This window comes from Calonectris borealis, chromosome Z (genome assembly GCF_964195595.1).
Source record: "Calonectris borealis chromosome Z, bCalBor7.hap1.2, whole genome shotgun sequence".
NCBI classification, from domain to species: Eukaryota; Metazoa; Chordata; class Aves; order Procellariiformes; family Procellariidae; genus Calonectris; species Calonectris borealis.
In genome coordinates, this window is record NC_134352.1 from 74,024,654 (window position 1) to 74,040,310 (window position 15,657).

Sequence of the window (15,657 nt, forward strand, 5' to 3'; positions counted from 1 at the left end):
TGGTTAGTAGAAAGTACAAATCTCTGACCCTTTGCAGCAGGATCAGGCAGTTTTCCTTGCAAAACTGGGACTGTACCTCAGGGTAGGTGAGGTAAGTAGTCAGCCTTCTGCCTTAGGAACTGCTAGGGTCTCCAAAACCATAGTGAAACATCTTTCACTGGTAATTGTGTCTAGTTACAGTGTATGCCGATTACCATTCTAGGGAACACCGTCACAAATTTTATTTCTTTCAGTATTATAAGGAACTGGAAGGTAATGGCGGGAGGCAACGGAGAGCTTCCCGCTTTTTGCATCCTTGTAGGAGGTTGTGCTAGTACTTTTTACCGAGGAAGCAAAAAAAAAAGAAGGAAATGGGTCATCAGTTATCCCTCTCCTTGTAACATCTTTCAATTTCTCCTTATCTTCCGGTTGTATTTAAAGATAACACCTCCTTCTGGTTTGTTTTCGGATGCGGCTTTGTTTTGCCGGCCTGCCTCACGCCCCTTGCTGCCCAGGCCGAGCAGCCCGCCCACACAGGTTCTCTCAGGATAAAACACACTCCCCCACAACCACTTTTTTAATTAACGCACAGAAAACGACTCGAGATGGGATAGAATTGGATTACGCCAAAATTAAGCTGCCGGCCGTAGCACAACAGCAATTACCGTTCGGCGCCTCCGGCGCCAACGGCCCCTACCCGCCGGGCGGCAGTAACGGCCGCCCCCGCCGGCACGTGCGGACGGGCCCCGCGGGGGCGGGGCGAGGGGCGGGGCCGCACCGCCTCAGCCTGGCGCTGCCCTGCTGCCGGCCGACATGGCGCGGGGGCTCGGAGGGCTGCTGCGGGGGCGCGGCCGCCGGCTCGGCAGCGGTAAGGCACCGCCACGGTAAAGGCAGGCGGCTCGGCTGTGCGGCAGCCGGCCGGAGCAGCCGTCCCAGTCCCGGCGGGACGGGGCAGCCGCTGTTGCCCGGACGGGTGCTCCCCCGGGGCCGTGAGGGGCTGAGGGGGCTCTTCCCGCGGTGGGGGCTCGCTCCGGCGGGGTCTGCTGGAGCAGCTGCTGCGCACGGAGCCCAAAGCCCCCGCAGGCCTGGGTTGGACGGGTCAGCGTATCTCTCTGAAAGCCCGATCTCGTGGGGGTTTTGGTTGCAGCACCATGTTTGTACGTGGGGGAATGAAGCACTTTCAGCGTAGATGTAGATCCCTTTGAAAGAGGTCCAACGGCAGAACTTCTCTAACTTACGGTTTTTAATTAATATTTTTGAGACTGGACTCTTGTAGGGAAGTGACAGTGTATGTTATTTATTTCAGGAAACTTTATTCTTCATTCATTTACATTTTAATGTGTTTTAGAAATTGTTTAAAACCTTAGACATTTAAAAATAAATGTGTCGTTCTCAGCAAATAATGTTAGGGATGCAGAAAGAGAATCTATTTAAATGATAACTTTTTCTGATAGCTGCTTAACTACGCTTCCAGCTAAATGAAAGGTAGGACAGTGTGATGTCGTGGAACAAGGACGGCAGACGGCAGCGGGAGTTGTCAGGGCCCCGAGCACACCTTGCCTGCCCTGAGCAGCCTCACTCGGGGCCTCTGCCTGTGCCCACTGCCCAGGAGCCCTGTTTCAGCTCAGCCCTGAGCCTTCGGTCCCTGCCTCAACTGTGCCGTGGGTGTAGCCTTGCCACCAGGCCAGCCTCTGGCCCTGTCTCCTGGATGGACCTTGCACCTATGTTGTAGCTTTGTCTCCAGCTCTGTCTCTGGCCCCATCTGCTGCTGCTCCTGACTGGACTCCCTGGGTGGACCCTGGACCTAATTCATCTCCTCCACTTACGTGGGGCACTGTCAGTGGATCCTGCTTTGCCCACCAGCTTCAGGTCTGTTGGGACTGGACCCTGGTCCTGGAGAGCACCGCCTGTGCGGTGGTCACCCTGGGCTCCTGGCTTATGCCCTTGTAGAGGATTCCTGCTCTTGCTGCTCCAGATAAGAATCTGTATTAGAAAATGATTTTTTTTTTTTTAAAGTCTTTTTCTGCCAAAACACAAGTCCATGTGAAACTGAAAGCTGAGTTTTAACAGATGAGAGAAGCGCTGTTTTTTTAATTGACATATATTTTGTCTTTAAAAGATATGTTAATTAATTATTTTTTTTCCCCCAAGAAAATCTCTTAGACAAAAGAAGAAACTGCCTTGCTTTGACCGTAGCTTGTATGTTCTGTGAACAAGCTTATTGAGAAACTCTTTCTGATGTGCACTGTGATAAGTGTTTGATAATACTCTTACTATTTTGTAGTTGCCTTTAGGCAGCAGAAATGGAAAAGGTCTGTCTCCACAAAAGCAAAAATGCCTCCTTGTGATTTTGTACCTGAAAAATACGAAGTAAGTCATACATATTACACTGAGTTTAAGTAAGACTGCATTACTAGATCTGAGTGATAGGCTCAGTGCATTAAATAGGTTTATGAAATTTGCTTGTTTGGGCAAAAAACAATTATGTTACAACCAGGATATAACCTATAGATGTACCTGCGTGACAATTCTGTAACTTACGGCTAAATTATTGCTTTGAAAAACTTTAAGGAAGAGATAAGTGCAGAACAGCAGTCTTATTTCAAAAGCTGAGTTTCAGAGGCTTGTAGAACCCTCTGTGTGCCAGAATTTTTTAAAATCTTAGTTCTGTGAACAACTGCTGTAGACAGCTGTATAGTCTGTGTGATCTATTACAGCTCCATTAGTCTGGATCTTTAGAAAGCATAAATGGATACTGACTTTTTTTATTCCACTCAGTCCTATTCGTATGAACATATGCAGAAGATTCGTGAACAAAATATTTCTCCTTCATTGCGAATGTATTACAAGAAGCCATTGTTGCTGCATCAAGGACATATGCAGTGGTTGTTTGATTATAAAGGACGAAGATACCTTGATCTCTTTGCTGGAATTGTAACTGTCAGTGTTGGTCACTGTCACCCGTAAGTTTGCTACTGTTTGATTTGTACTATAAAATACAGGAAGAGATATCTATGTTGTTTTTGTTCTTTGTTAATCTGTGGCACTGTGAGCCTAAAACCAGAATATAATTCACTAAATGGTCATGTATATCTTACATTAAGGTCAATTCCCACTACATTTTGAGTAATTAATTTTGTCTATTTGTTCATTTCTCTGGCAAATGGCCCAGTGTCTGCATTTTCAGAATTAGTAACAGGTAGGTGTGTACATGTATGTGTGCACGTGTGGTGAATTTAATCCCTTTGTGTCTTCTTGCGCTACATGCAGGAAGGTAACTATGGCTACCCAGAAACAGCTTGCTCGCCTGTGGCATACCACTAATATCTACATGCACCCGTCAATCCAAGAGTATGCTGAAAAGCTAACTTCTCTTCTTCCAGATCCACTTAAGGTACTTTGCTTCTGGCAGGAGCAGGGACTGGTGAAGGGGGTGTCTGTTTATAAGAAATATTTAGCATAAAAATATCTATTAAATAAATGAGAGCCATGATATCTGTGGAGAGAAAACCTGTATGGGACTACAGACCGTCGGATAAAGAGAGCATGATGACCCTCAATGCCTTTTCTTTAGACTCAGATATAGATAAGCATAATATCCCAAACTCCTGTTCTGTTTGTTCTCTCCTTCCAATTGTCACTGTGAAGGGGCATTAGCAGCTTAAAAATTACTGAACGAACTGAGATGATGTTAACTATTCTTACATATAGCCAGCCTTAATGAAAATTAATTAAATTAAGTGAAAAGTATTTGGCAGTACTTTGTGTAGTGAGGTTTACTGACATTTAAATAAATAAACCACATAAATATCACGTTTCATATGCCCAGAAACAGTAAGAAAAATATTGTGTTTGCTTTCAGGTAAGATAAAGTGGAAATCAAATGAAATTAGGTTAGCAGAAGAGTGTGAAGCTATCGCAATCTTAAAAATGGAAGGAGAGTTAAAAAAAAAAATTTAAAAATGTAAAGCATCTGCATAGTTTAAGCAGTGGAGAATCTCAGTCACTTCTGAAAATTAACTTTAACAGCGGTGACGCTAGAATTTGAGCTGTTTTTAAATCTCAGAACTTGTATTCAGGATATCCCCTTAATTCTCATTTGCTCGCGATAAGCAAGCTCTGCTTACCTCTTCTGTTCCACGGTTGTGTCTGTGTGTGTCTCTCCTAGTAACTAATATGCAGGGGTACTGTACAGGCCTTTTTACCTGTGTGAAGGTTATTTCTATTCAGTCAGTCATGCTCAGTTTGACCCAGACACTTTCATTTTTCTTTGAATCACTGTTCCATCTTAGGAAAACATGAAGATCCAACTCTTAAAGATTTTCTGTAGTCTCCCTGAGTAAATCAGCTTGATCTTAGTTCTCATCTGTAGTGTATGGACAACATTAAGTTTATTTTGGTGAAGTCACCTTATGGTAGTGATAGGTTATAGCTCATAATCTACTAAGTGACATGATCTGATGCCAAACAAGAAGGTGGTGGTTGTGCGCCGTACTGATCCTAAGCATTCTGCCGTAGGTGGTTTATCTAACCAACAGCGGGTCAGAAGCCAATGATTTGGCTATGTTCATGTCAAGGCTATATACTCGTAACTTCGACATCATCTGTTTCAGGTAATGGTGATAGATCTTTACAAAATTCATTTGCGTGTGTGATCAGTCTCTATATGCCTAAACCGAGAAATAATAGAGAACTCTGTAATGCCAGATCTGCTGAGGAGAATACTATAAAATTATTTTACTTGACAAAGAGTAGTAAAACACCAGTTGAAGATTTGATACAGTATATTAGGACTAGTTACAACTAGTCAACTTACAATTGACAACTTACAATTTTTGCTTTTGTTGTTTAGAAAAGGGTCTAATCTCTGTGTTCAGGGTGTGCTTTGGTGGATCTTCGTTCAGGGCCAGAGCAGGCTTTAGCAATTGCTGCTTTCTTCCTTCATTCCACCCCTGCAGTGCTGCCCTTTGTGGGGGTACAAAGGTACCTCTGGAATAGCAACGCAGTGAACCGCAGCAGGGAGCTGCTCTGGCTGAAAGCTAACCTGGTGGAAGGATTTTTTGGTTTGTTTGTTTTGCTGCCTTATTTTTCTGCCAGATCCTTGAACCATAGTTCACTGCACAGGTACACAAACAGCTCTTCTGGCTTAACGACAGAGGTGGTGCAGGGGTAAGTACTATGTAAGCACCAGTGTAAGTAGTTCTTCTCTTTACTGTGCATCCCAGGCGGCCTCAAATATTAGAATAGAAGGCCTTGTTATGAAGAGCTGTATTTTTCTGTTATTCTGTTCAGCAGAACATTGAGTACCCACCTAGCTTGTATATTCTCATTAATGAACTTTTGATTTGTGTATAAAACTGGCAGCAAACCACCATGTAGTTTAATGATTGGCGGCATCTGTTGGAGAGAGCAGCAGTTCCCAAGATTCAAAGAACAGAGATGTTTGCTCTGTAGGGCTCAGGTGCTACAGCAGAACTTCATGAGGCACTGTCTGAGTTGCTGTTGGTTGCATTCATTGTTCTCTTCTCCTTGCAAACATTGCCTCACAATTTTAACGTTTGAAATTTCAGGAAACCAATGCAGATGGGCAGTCATGGGTCTTCCAAAACCGCAACAAAAAATGGCAGTAGGAGTCTTTTTGTTTTGAGTGTAACAATGTACATTTTCCCCAATAATTTGTAGCTCAGAAGCATGCCTTCTCAGAACTAATGCTGCTGCAGTCTCTTCTTTGAAATGAGTGATGTTCATGTGCTTTCTTTGTTTGCACAGAGGAGCATACCATGGAGGCAGCCCTTACGCGCTGGGATTGACATCTATAGGTTCTTATAAGCATGGTGTTGCCAATGGCTTTGGCTGTTCAACAGTGAGATTTTTATTATTTTTTTAAAATAATCTGGGTAACTAACAGTTTATTTGAATATTTCAACAATTAGTAAGTTTTCTATCCTCAAAGTGCTTTATGGTCACTAACTGAACTGCAGTGTAGCTGTTCCTGCTGTGTAAGCACCACAAGAGCCATAGTCCCCTTTCCTTCTCCATATAGTTACTTATGCTAATCTGGAGTCAGGACAGCCATAACATGAGTGATCATGATTTACAATGCTTTAGTCATGCTTGGTGCTTGCATGGAAGTCTATGTAAGATGCAAAATAATAATGCTCAGAACCCCTTTTCTCAAGTTTATTTTGGCAAATCTGTGCAAAGCTGCTTTCAGCTGGTCTGAAGTAGATCCTCCCCTGGAATGAAAAAAAACCTACGTCCCTCATCTCAGTGAGACAGGAGACATAGCTGTTAACGAGATCCATTGGGGATAAATACGTTATCTCCCTGCCCTTGAGCAGATGGGAATGACTTTCTGTCTGCTAGAAGCCGTCAGTGGCTGCTCTGATCTGTATTGGTAACAGCTCAGCCACAGCACTGGCTATAGGAAGGCTCCCTTATAGCAGCCTCCCAACTTGGCTCAATAAATGAGTTGCCTGAAGTCACGCAGTGTTTCATCAGCAGCCAGGATGAGAAGGCTGGAGCTCCCAATTTCCAGCCTGTAATTACTCTGCTAGATCTGCCTGCCTTCCTGTATTTTGCAGATTTTTATCATACTTTGGATTACTGAAGTACTACCGGCAACTCTAAAAATGTTGCTATTACTCTTAGATAACCAAAACTGCTGACTAACTTGAAGAACAAAACAAAGGAAATCATCAATTGAGTGACTATTGCTGCAGTAGTCTAAACTTGTTTCCAAAACTTCTGTCTCTGTTCTACCATTCCTTGAGGGGGAAGTTTGGTATTATTCCACAAGTGTTCTTCAGACAAGTCTCTTGAACTAGGTGTGCCCTTTGACTCGTAACAGACTCTTTTTAGGTTTTTTCATTAGTCATCCCTAAGTATGATCAAAACATCTCTTAGAAAGGTGTCATCAAATCTGTAGCTATTTCTCTTATGCTTGACAGACAATGTTACCAGATGTTTTTCGTGGTCCATGGGGAGGCAGCCATTGTAGAGATTCTCCAGTGCAAACTGTTCGAAAATGCAGCTGTTCGGAAGGTTGGTCAATGACAAAAAGTATTTGGCTTTTAGATTAGAGAATACTAGAGGGCTGTGGAAATAGGTTATATTTACCTCCTCAAGAGAGGTAGACCTCTGGTTAGGATTTGCAAGGGCAACCAAAGAAAATATTGCAGAGAACCTCAGGCACCTGCTTCCCACAGAGAAAAATTTTGGGCAGGTGTCACCTCATATTCTCAGATTTCTTCTTAAATTCCCAGCCTTTGTTTCCAGCATTTGTCGTGATCAGCTCTGGAAGCTGTGGAACTCGGTTTAGCACATCTGGAGGGACAGAATGTTGATTGGTGTTTTCTGCTGTTTCTGAAGTTTTGACAGCTTCTGTTCTGGAACAATATGAGCAGTAAGGACAACCTGAAGCCAGTGATAGGCAAAAAGTCTTATATGAGGCAAATAATTTCATATGCAGCACAATGTGAAAGCCCCTCTACTGCTCTCCTGTTAACAGCAATTACAGTAATTCTTTGCTACTGTTTCAACAGGCACTCTTTTGTATTTTAATTCACATGCATACATAACAGAATGTTTTCTTTTTAGCTTTGCCCTACCTAGTGAATGGGAACATTAGCTATACTAATTACTCTGTTCTTTATTTCAGTATAGACTGATACGCAGCTATGTTCTCCAGAATCCTCATACTTGCACTAACCTAACAATTCCTTATGTCTTATGCTGATATTTATTAACCCTTGAGAAAGTGTCTGCTTGTTCCTTCTGCTAACATAGGTGATTCATAAACACTTTCTCTAACCTACAGCTTACTGACCTGTATAATGTGCAACATCTTATTGTCTGGCAGCTTTGCATTGCTGTTTTGGAACTGACATTCCTTACAGTATAAAGGTTTAAGAGAAAATAAGTGACTCTCTCCTTTAATGTTTAGCCTTTTATTTGAGAGATGGTATTTATCATGCAGTCAGATAATACTTGTTGCTTAGATGTGTAATTTCACGTTTGAAGCTAGTTTTGTGTCGTTTTAAGTAAATTCCCATTAAACTATTTCCCCTGTAAACAGGTGTATGTCATGCAAACGACCAATACATTGAACAGTTCAAAGATACTCTGAATACCTCGGTGCCAAAGACAATAGCTGGATTTATCGCTGAACCAATTCAAGTAGGTAGTTTGCCATTGCTCAATTGTAATAACAGAAGTAGTGTGAAACAATCAAATCTGATATTCTTTAGCTACATCCTAAACACAGACTTCTGCTGATTTTTTTTTTATTATTTCTTAATTCCTTAAACATCTTAAATATTTGAAAGAATGGATGCACTGTCTTAAAATTTCAGCTTTTGTCACTGATTTCAATGGAGCTAGAATTTTGCTCATGGAGTTAAATTAAACAGAGAATCATGATTAAACATACACACTTCTGCATTTAAATAGTGAATATGGAGCATGCTATTGTTTAGTTTCTAATACCTTCTTCCAAACTTCATTTTGCTTTTCTTTTTACTATGTCTGTAAACTTTAACTCAATCCCCCTTCCACCTCTTCCCAGCCACGTTGTTCACTATATTTTTAGCAGCTGTCCAACAAGTGGTGGCCACAGGATTCATTCTCTTGGTGCTTCACTCAAGTTTCAGAACTGCTGTATATGTGGTTCTTAAATAGGAAGAATGGAAAATATATCCTGGGAACAGAAAAGGGAAGAAAAAAAAATGTGAGAATTGTGACCATAGAGAAAATTAGAGCTGTTCTGTGGTTTTGCTGTCTTCTAAGCCTTTACATACTTCAGTCTTAAGAAGCCATTGCAGTCCAGATGTGGAGTGGAATTTCCGGTTGAAATGAAAACTGGCAAGGTGAACAGAAATTGAGGAAACAGTGTTTTAAACAAATTAACCAAAAGAAGGGACATGAATTCTCTGGTTAACTTTGTCATCAAGCACAGTTTCTGGGTTTCTCAATGTGTAGGTTTTTAAGGTACTTGTTTTGGCAGTTTATCTTTAATCAATTCTGTCTTTCAGTGATCCAGTTTACAGTATGGCCTCATAAACATTTATACCAGCACAACTAAAGGAGCAGCAGACTGATCTGTGGAATGGGAATGAGTGACCTGAGCAGGAACTTTTTGAAGCAGTTTCACTGCTGAAGCCAGAAACTTGAGACAACAGTCTTGCTGTTACCTGAGGGCTGCTGGTATTTTTTCTTATCATAGGATAGTCACACAATGGAACTCCTGTTTCCTTGTCTATTCCTGAAGATATTGTCTTTTTTGTCTTGGCAGGGTGTTAATGGAGCTGTTCAGTACCCCAGAAGTTTCTTAAAGGAAGCTTATCGGCTAGTACGGGAAAGAGGGGGCGTTTGTATTTCAGATGAAGTGAGTTTTTTTGACATAAGAGCTCTAGAGTTTGGGGTACCTCTGAAAGTTGTCTTAAACGAATCCAAGTGAATGCAAACTGGAAGCCTGGAAATAATCTAAATGAAATGCTATACATTTTGTAGCTTAAGTTTAGCACAGTGCATCTTTCCAAGCATAGGAGCTTCCCAGTTTTTACTGTCTTTATTCTGCTGTGTGGTATTCTGATTTTAGACACAGGTAATGTTAGTAGCAGACTTCAGTCCTTACCTTTTGGGAGCAGTAAATTTATGCAAATATGCAGCTAATAAATGCCAGCTGTGATGTGAGGTGTATTACAATAACAGGTGCTCTTATGAGTGTGTTGGCATACATAAACTCTAGAAGGGAGGTGATAGCTGTACCTCTGCAAATACATTTTACAAATAGAATTTGCTTAGCTAAAGCTGTTTTGAAATAGTAGCAAATGCTTCAAAGTGACAGTGATATATACCTCAAGCATTGCAGTAGTAGAAATCAGCAATCATGGGGTTTTGATTTTGAATCAGCAATTTTGAAATGTGATAAGCAATTGCATTTCCTCTCCATTTTGAAGTGGAAGCTGCAGCTTATCTGTACATCTCACTATGCCTAAGACGTGGTGACGTTATCTCTTTCATATGCAAAAGAAAAACCCAGTCACAATAAATAGTATTTTGTGCAAAGCCATCTGAGTAAGGATCCTAATACAAGTTGACTCCAGATGTAGTTGCAGTTTAATGCGAATCAGTAACAATAGAAAAACAAGAAAAAGAAATCATATTGTAAAATGTGAGAAAGTGATGGAGATTTCTCTGGATTTTTCTTTTGAAAGGTACAGACAGGATTTGGACGGACAGGCAGCCATTTCTGGGGATTTCAAACACATGATGTAGTCCCTGATATTGTTACTTTGGCAAAAGGAATTGGTAATGGCTTTCCAATGGCAGCTGTTGTTACAACAAAAGGTATAAGTGTTCCGTTCTGCTAAGGATTAAAATAGAGCAATTACAAAATATACTATGCAATAATTACTTCCTGGAGAGATGTGTGTTCAAGCAGCTGAGCTTTATTAATAATCTTTGTCTCAATCTATCTTTTGACAAATTAATTGGATTCTCATTACTCACTTCTTTTACCAAGTGCTGTGCTATACCAGTGCAAAGCTTTATTTAAATGGGGTTAGTTGTGTAACTGAAGCAGGGATGACCTTGTGAGTCATTGGTAGAGCTGGTAATAGATCCTGGAAATCCCCACTGAATTCACTGTTTTACTAATCAATGTACTGCGAGTGTATAAGGTAGCATGTTAGCCGACTATGTGATTTATACAAATGACTGGCTGAATCTAGTGAAGAAAATTTGTAGATGTCAGTTTAAGGGGACAACTGACAGCATGTGTTAGAAGTGTGATGTTTTTTATAAGTCCGTTTTTAGCATCTGCTAGACACTATAATTTGAGGAAATATCATATTTTGCACAGACTACTTGCAGGAAAAAAAGAAAATCTTCCTATTGTGTTGCCTCCAATTGAATCAGGGTTGAAGCACAGCAAATTTAACTTAACAGTTAAAGCAGATAAGTACTGCTACCAAACATAAAGCAACTGTAAAAGTAATCAATGTTGTTCTTTTTCTTTTAGAGATTGCAAGTTCTTTTGCTCAAAACCTTCACTTTAATACATTTGGAGGAAGCCCTTTGGCCTGCGTAGTTGGAGCTGCAGTTCTTGATGTAGGGAGAACGTTATATAAATTTATATATTTCACATTCTTTCTTGTAGCAAAAGATGAAAAATGTTTATATTTGTTCTTACTATAGAATTATATGTGGGCAATTTTTAAAATAAGTGTATAAAATGCATAAACATATGCATGTGTTATGGCCAGTGTGCCCTATGTGTAAGAAAAAATAAACTCCTGGTTAGTTCCATTGCAAAATTTTTATCCCTCTAGCAAGAATAGGAGTCCTCTAATTATATTTTCATAATCATCTTTCTTTGTCTCCCTTACGTTCTTTATTTTGTTAATAAAAATGTAGGAAAGCGCTTTTCTCAAAAGCCTTAGCTACCTCTCTCATAGTACTACGCAAATCCTCAGCTAAACCAAGTTTATTCTCTGGTGCACATGCCTAACAAAATTGTTTCAACTCCACAGCTTTTACCTTACACCTAAAAAGCCTTAATGACCAGATAGTTAAAAATATTTAATGTCAGAATTCTTTTTGAAAAAAAATCCTTCATGAAAAAGACAATAGAAAAATTTGCAACATATTTCACTTATTATCCAGCAGAGAATCAATCTGTAGTAGGTCGCTATTTAATTTGTCTTGATCATGTAAAGACCATTTTCCTGTAATCTCACTTCATTACAGCAGACACTGTTTCTACTCATGTTACTTTCCTGAGAATAGGGGTTTTTTAAGCTAGTTTGTAAGGTGGCTGACCATATAAATAAAAACATTTTGAAAAAACAGTTTACAAATAAAAAAGCCTGAACCCATGTTTTGGACTTTTTTGGCTCTGAAGTAACTTGGAGCCTAGATCTGAAATAAGTCCAAGAAGGTTGTCAGAGTCAGGAAGAATAAAATGGATTTGAAAGAAAAGAGAGGGGAGGGAAAAAAAAAAAGAAAAGAAAAAGGAAAAGCACCCACTTTAAATTCTGTAATTGTATTTTTTGTTTTTTTCATGTGAATATTCTTAATCCGAATATTAAGTTCATAAAATGGTTTTTGTGTGTCAGTGCTGATAGCTGGCTGCATGTCAGAACTTTGATTAAGGAGAGCAGAGTAAGGAACAAAAAAAAAAATTGTGATTAAAAAGCATGGTGTTGATGAATCTAATTAGAACACTCAAGTTTTTTCCTAAAAGGCAGCCAGCCTAGTACACATAGGTACGACTTGTCAAATTATATTCTTCTCATGATAGTGGAGAAAGAATTAAAATATTTCTGGTAAGATTTTGAAAATAATCCTGCTGGTGAGGTATTTCTCAGTTATGACTACACGTGAGCATGAATTACTGGATTATGTTTGTGGAATAATAAGTAAAATGTGAAAAACGCCACAGCAACATCAAAATATTGTGTTCAATTGTATTCTGATGCCATTAGAGGATTTTAAGAGAAGAAAAATATAAGGACCGTAGTAGTGAAGGAGCATAGTCTGCCAGGAAGTGAGATAAACATAATGTGTTGTCAAGCTAAACAGGGATTAACCGACTGTATTGGAAGCTTTTCCTGCAAAACTGTCATTGTATATCATTTTAACCAGGCTATTGAAGAAGATGGTCTACAAAAAAACAGTGAGGATGTGGGAACATACATGCTACTGGAGTTGGCTAAACTACGGGATAAATTCCAGATTGTTGGAGACGTCCGTGGAAAGGGACTTATGATTGGAGTAGAAATGGTGACAGATAAGGTTAGTGATTTACTTTCTTTCTTTCAATTTACAGTACCATTGCAAGTTTTATCACATTTTATTTCATTTGAGATAATATGAAGATTTTCTATTAAAAAACAACTACTGAAGTGAGAGAACATTGCTCTGGCTAAAAATGAGCCAGAACATTCCAGCATTTCAAATATTTCACAAGCTTTCAGTAAACAGTGACTTGTGTACTTAATTGCATAAACTCATCTTAGAAAGCAGATAAATTATGCATATAAATGTTCTCAGCTAAAGATGGGGGTGGCATTTATTGGAGAGACTGGAATATACATTTTTTTCATAGAACTAATTTAGAATATCTAAGTGAAGTTTAATGTTCACTTTCATTAGGACAGTCGCCACCCTCTTCCAGCTGAAGAAATCAATCAGATCTGGGAGGACTGTAAAGACATGGGGGTTCTGATCGGCAGAGGAGGACTCTACAGTCAGGTAGTGAACCTCTGGTTATACATAAAGCTTATTTTCTGTGCTCATAAACTATACCCCATTTCCCTCAAGCTAAATTAACTTTAGTTCAGTAAATAAACTAGAAAATGTATACAGCTAGCTGTTTAATTTTGCGTAATTTACAAATTGGGCAGGAGCTATTTGTTTCTTTTCAAATACGCTGAACTAGCTCTAAGCTTGCAATTTTCCTTGAGAGGGACCACCTCCCCTAGAAAAGTGATGTGCTATAATGTGTGTAAATTAGAAGAAATCAGCAATATTCAGGTCTGCTAAGTCTTTGCTACTGTTCAGGTTATCACCTGACCTGCTGGCACAGAACAAGTTTGGTTTTGCTAGTTCTTTCATTCTGGAGAGCTGGTAGCATTCCACCTGAACGGTAATAAAAGAAAAAAAAAGTCGTTAATAGCAAGTTCAGCAACGCAGCACAAAAGTGAGAATTGCATGTGAACGGGCATCAGCCCACACCAATTGAAGATGCACCATGCTGTACCCAGGGCACTCTGCCACCAGCTTCTTAGAGCGTGCGAGTTAATAGCAGAGAATTGCCTCAGGCTGGTCAGGTCAGTGAAGCCCTCTGAGGTAGAGGAAGCAGCTTCTGTACGAGGTAGATGAAGGATGGCTAAAAGAAGTAGGATGCTGCATCTCTCACTTTATTGGTTCTTCCACAAGTCACAGACTAACATGCTGCAGCTCGGAGTGTAGTAAGATCTGATTCTTTCTCAGGAGAGTGCTGTTCATCTGTGAGTTTATCTGTTTATCAGTTGGGTGCTGTGGGTGGGAGAGACCATTATTCCACTCTTGCTTCTTAAAGTCCTGGGATATGACGACAGAAGAACTTCAACTGTAAGTTTTAGATTCTTACGGAAGTTAAATACTCTTGGAAACATCATAATATAGATCAAACATTTGGATTTAAGAACCTAAGTTCTTGACAAGTTAAACTGTGCATATATCCATTCCTGATCAACATGCATTTAAGCTATAGTACCCTAACTGAAAATTAGCATTTAGTGATTCTTTGATAATACATTCTCTAAGAAGCCTTAAAAAAACCCCTATAATGTAGCAGCAAATCAGCTGACGCAATGCAAGAGGGTGCCACTCAATAGATATTACTTTTCCCTGTGGCAAAGCTACCAGAAAGGAAAATACATCTACATCCCTGTTCTTTCTTAGTACAAACCCATCTAAGGTTTTACACGAGCTCTATCTGGAATAACAGAGCTGCAAACATGATCTACTCTAGTCAGATCTCTTTTGGAGACAGTTGCTTTGTCACGAGTGGAGTGGGGAGTTGGATGCAGTCAAGTCCAAAATTGCCCCACTTCAGAGTGCATTTATCAGAAGCCTTAGTCCCTGCTCTGCTGGTCTCCTATAATATTATTTTTTACACTTTTGATTAGATTTTTTTGGGCAGAAGGTGAGTGCTGACCTAGGTGGGCTGCTAGAAACTGTGTTCTTTCCATACAATGTTAAGGATTTCTTTTTTTTTTTTTCCCCTCTCTTCCCAGACATTTAGAATTAAACCTCCTATGTGCATTACTAAAAAGGATGTTGACTTTGCTGTGGAAGTATTTCATTCTGCTTTACAGAGACACATGGAAAGAGCAGCTGCAAAATAGACTTGATTTGTTTCCTTAGATGAGATGCATACAGAACCCCTGATACTTGCCACCTGGACTCTGCACCAATCGACACTCGATAAGAAAATCGTAGTCTGAAGATGAGATACTTGTTCAGTATCATAAGAGCAGTCTGACAGATCCAGTGTTTAATAAAAAATATGCTCTAATCTGTTTTGTAAACATACAGTTCAGTTCTACAGCAGTGTTGTGTATTAGCTATACACCTATTCTAGCATTAGTCTAAAAAACCCTGATTGGATTAACTGGGTATCAGATGAAGAGGCAGACACATATTCATCTTGCATCTATGAAAGTCATAACAAAATAGGTAATTTTTAGAAAGAGTGACAGCAAATTAATAAAGTTGTTTTGGGGCAGTACGTGCTGTTTGGACTTTGTAGCATCCGTAGTCTCCTTGGGGGTGGCACCAGTGCTGCCATGGAGAGCATCCTGCTGCTCTGGCTGCGTTCCTTTGTACCACAGCGTTAACCGTTGGTCCTGAAATGTGTTTTCAGAGAAGCACCACACGCTCCCGAATGGCTGAGCATTGGCGTGCGGTGGCTCTGGTGCAGAGCTGGCTGGGACCAGGGCAGGGTGGTCCCTGGCTGCCTTCCCCTGCGGCCACCACTGCTGCTGCCCCCACGCCCAGTACCAAAACCTTGCCATTTATACCCAATACATACAAGCATTTGTAAAACACACAAATGATAAAGTATTTGTTTTTATTTAAATATGAAAAACATTTAAGTCAAAAAGTAAGACTGTGAGATTTCACTTA

General features: G+C 40.1%; 1 protein-coding gene across 1 annotated transcript; it reads left to right on the forward strand.

Moving 5' to 3' along the window:
- The first annotated feature begins 777 nt into the window (after positions 1–777).
- On the forward strand, positions 778–15,272 carry AGXT2 (alanine--glyoxylate aminotransferase 2). The gene is made up of 14 exons (XM_075137112.1): positions 778–847; positions 2,264–2,349; positions 2,758–2,942; positions 3,250–3,373; positions 4,498–4,592; positions 5,749–5,842; positions 6,930–7,023; positions 8,057–8,157; positions 9,272–9,364; positions 10,197–10,329; positions 11,003–11,091; positions 12,628–12,777; positions 13,138–13,236; positions 14,766–15,272. The coding sequence occupies exons 1-14, from the start codon at positions 793–795 to the stop codon at positions 14,874–14,876; spliced, it is 1,509 nt and encodes a 502-aa protein (XP_074993213.1). The 5' UTR covers positions 778–792; the 3' UTR covers positions 14,877–15,272.
- The last annotated feature ends 385 nt before the right edge of the window (positions 15,273–15,657 follow it).

Coding starts and splice junctions, on each gene's coding strand:
- AGXT2 (XM_075137112.1), top strand. CDS start 793: ATGGCGCGGGGGCTCGGAGGGCTGCTGCGGGGGCGCGGCCGCCGGCTC. Junction 2,943..3,249: donor AGTGTTGGTCACTGTCACCC/GTAAGTTTGCTA, acceptor CGCTACATGCAG/GAAGGTAACTATGGCTACCC. Junction 12,778..13,137: donor TAGAAATGGTGACAGATAAG/GTTAGTGATTTA, acceptor CACTTTCATTAG/GACAGTCGCCACCCTCTTCC.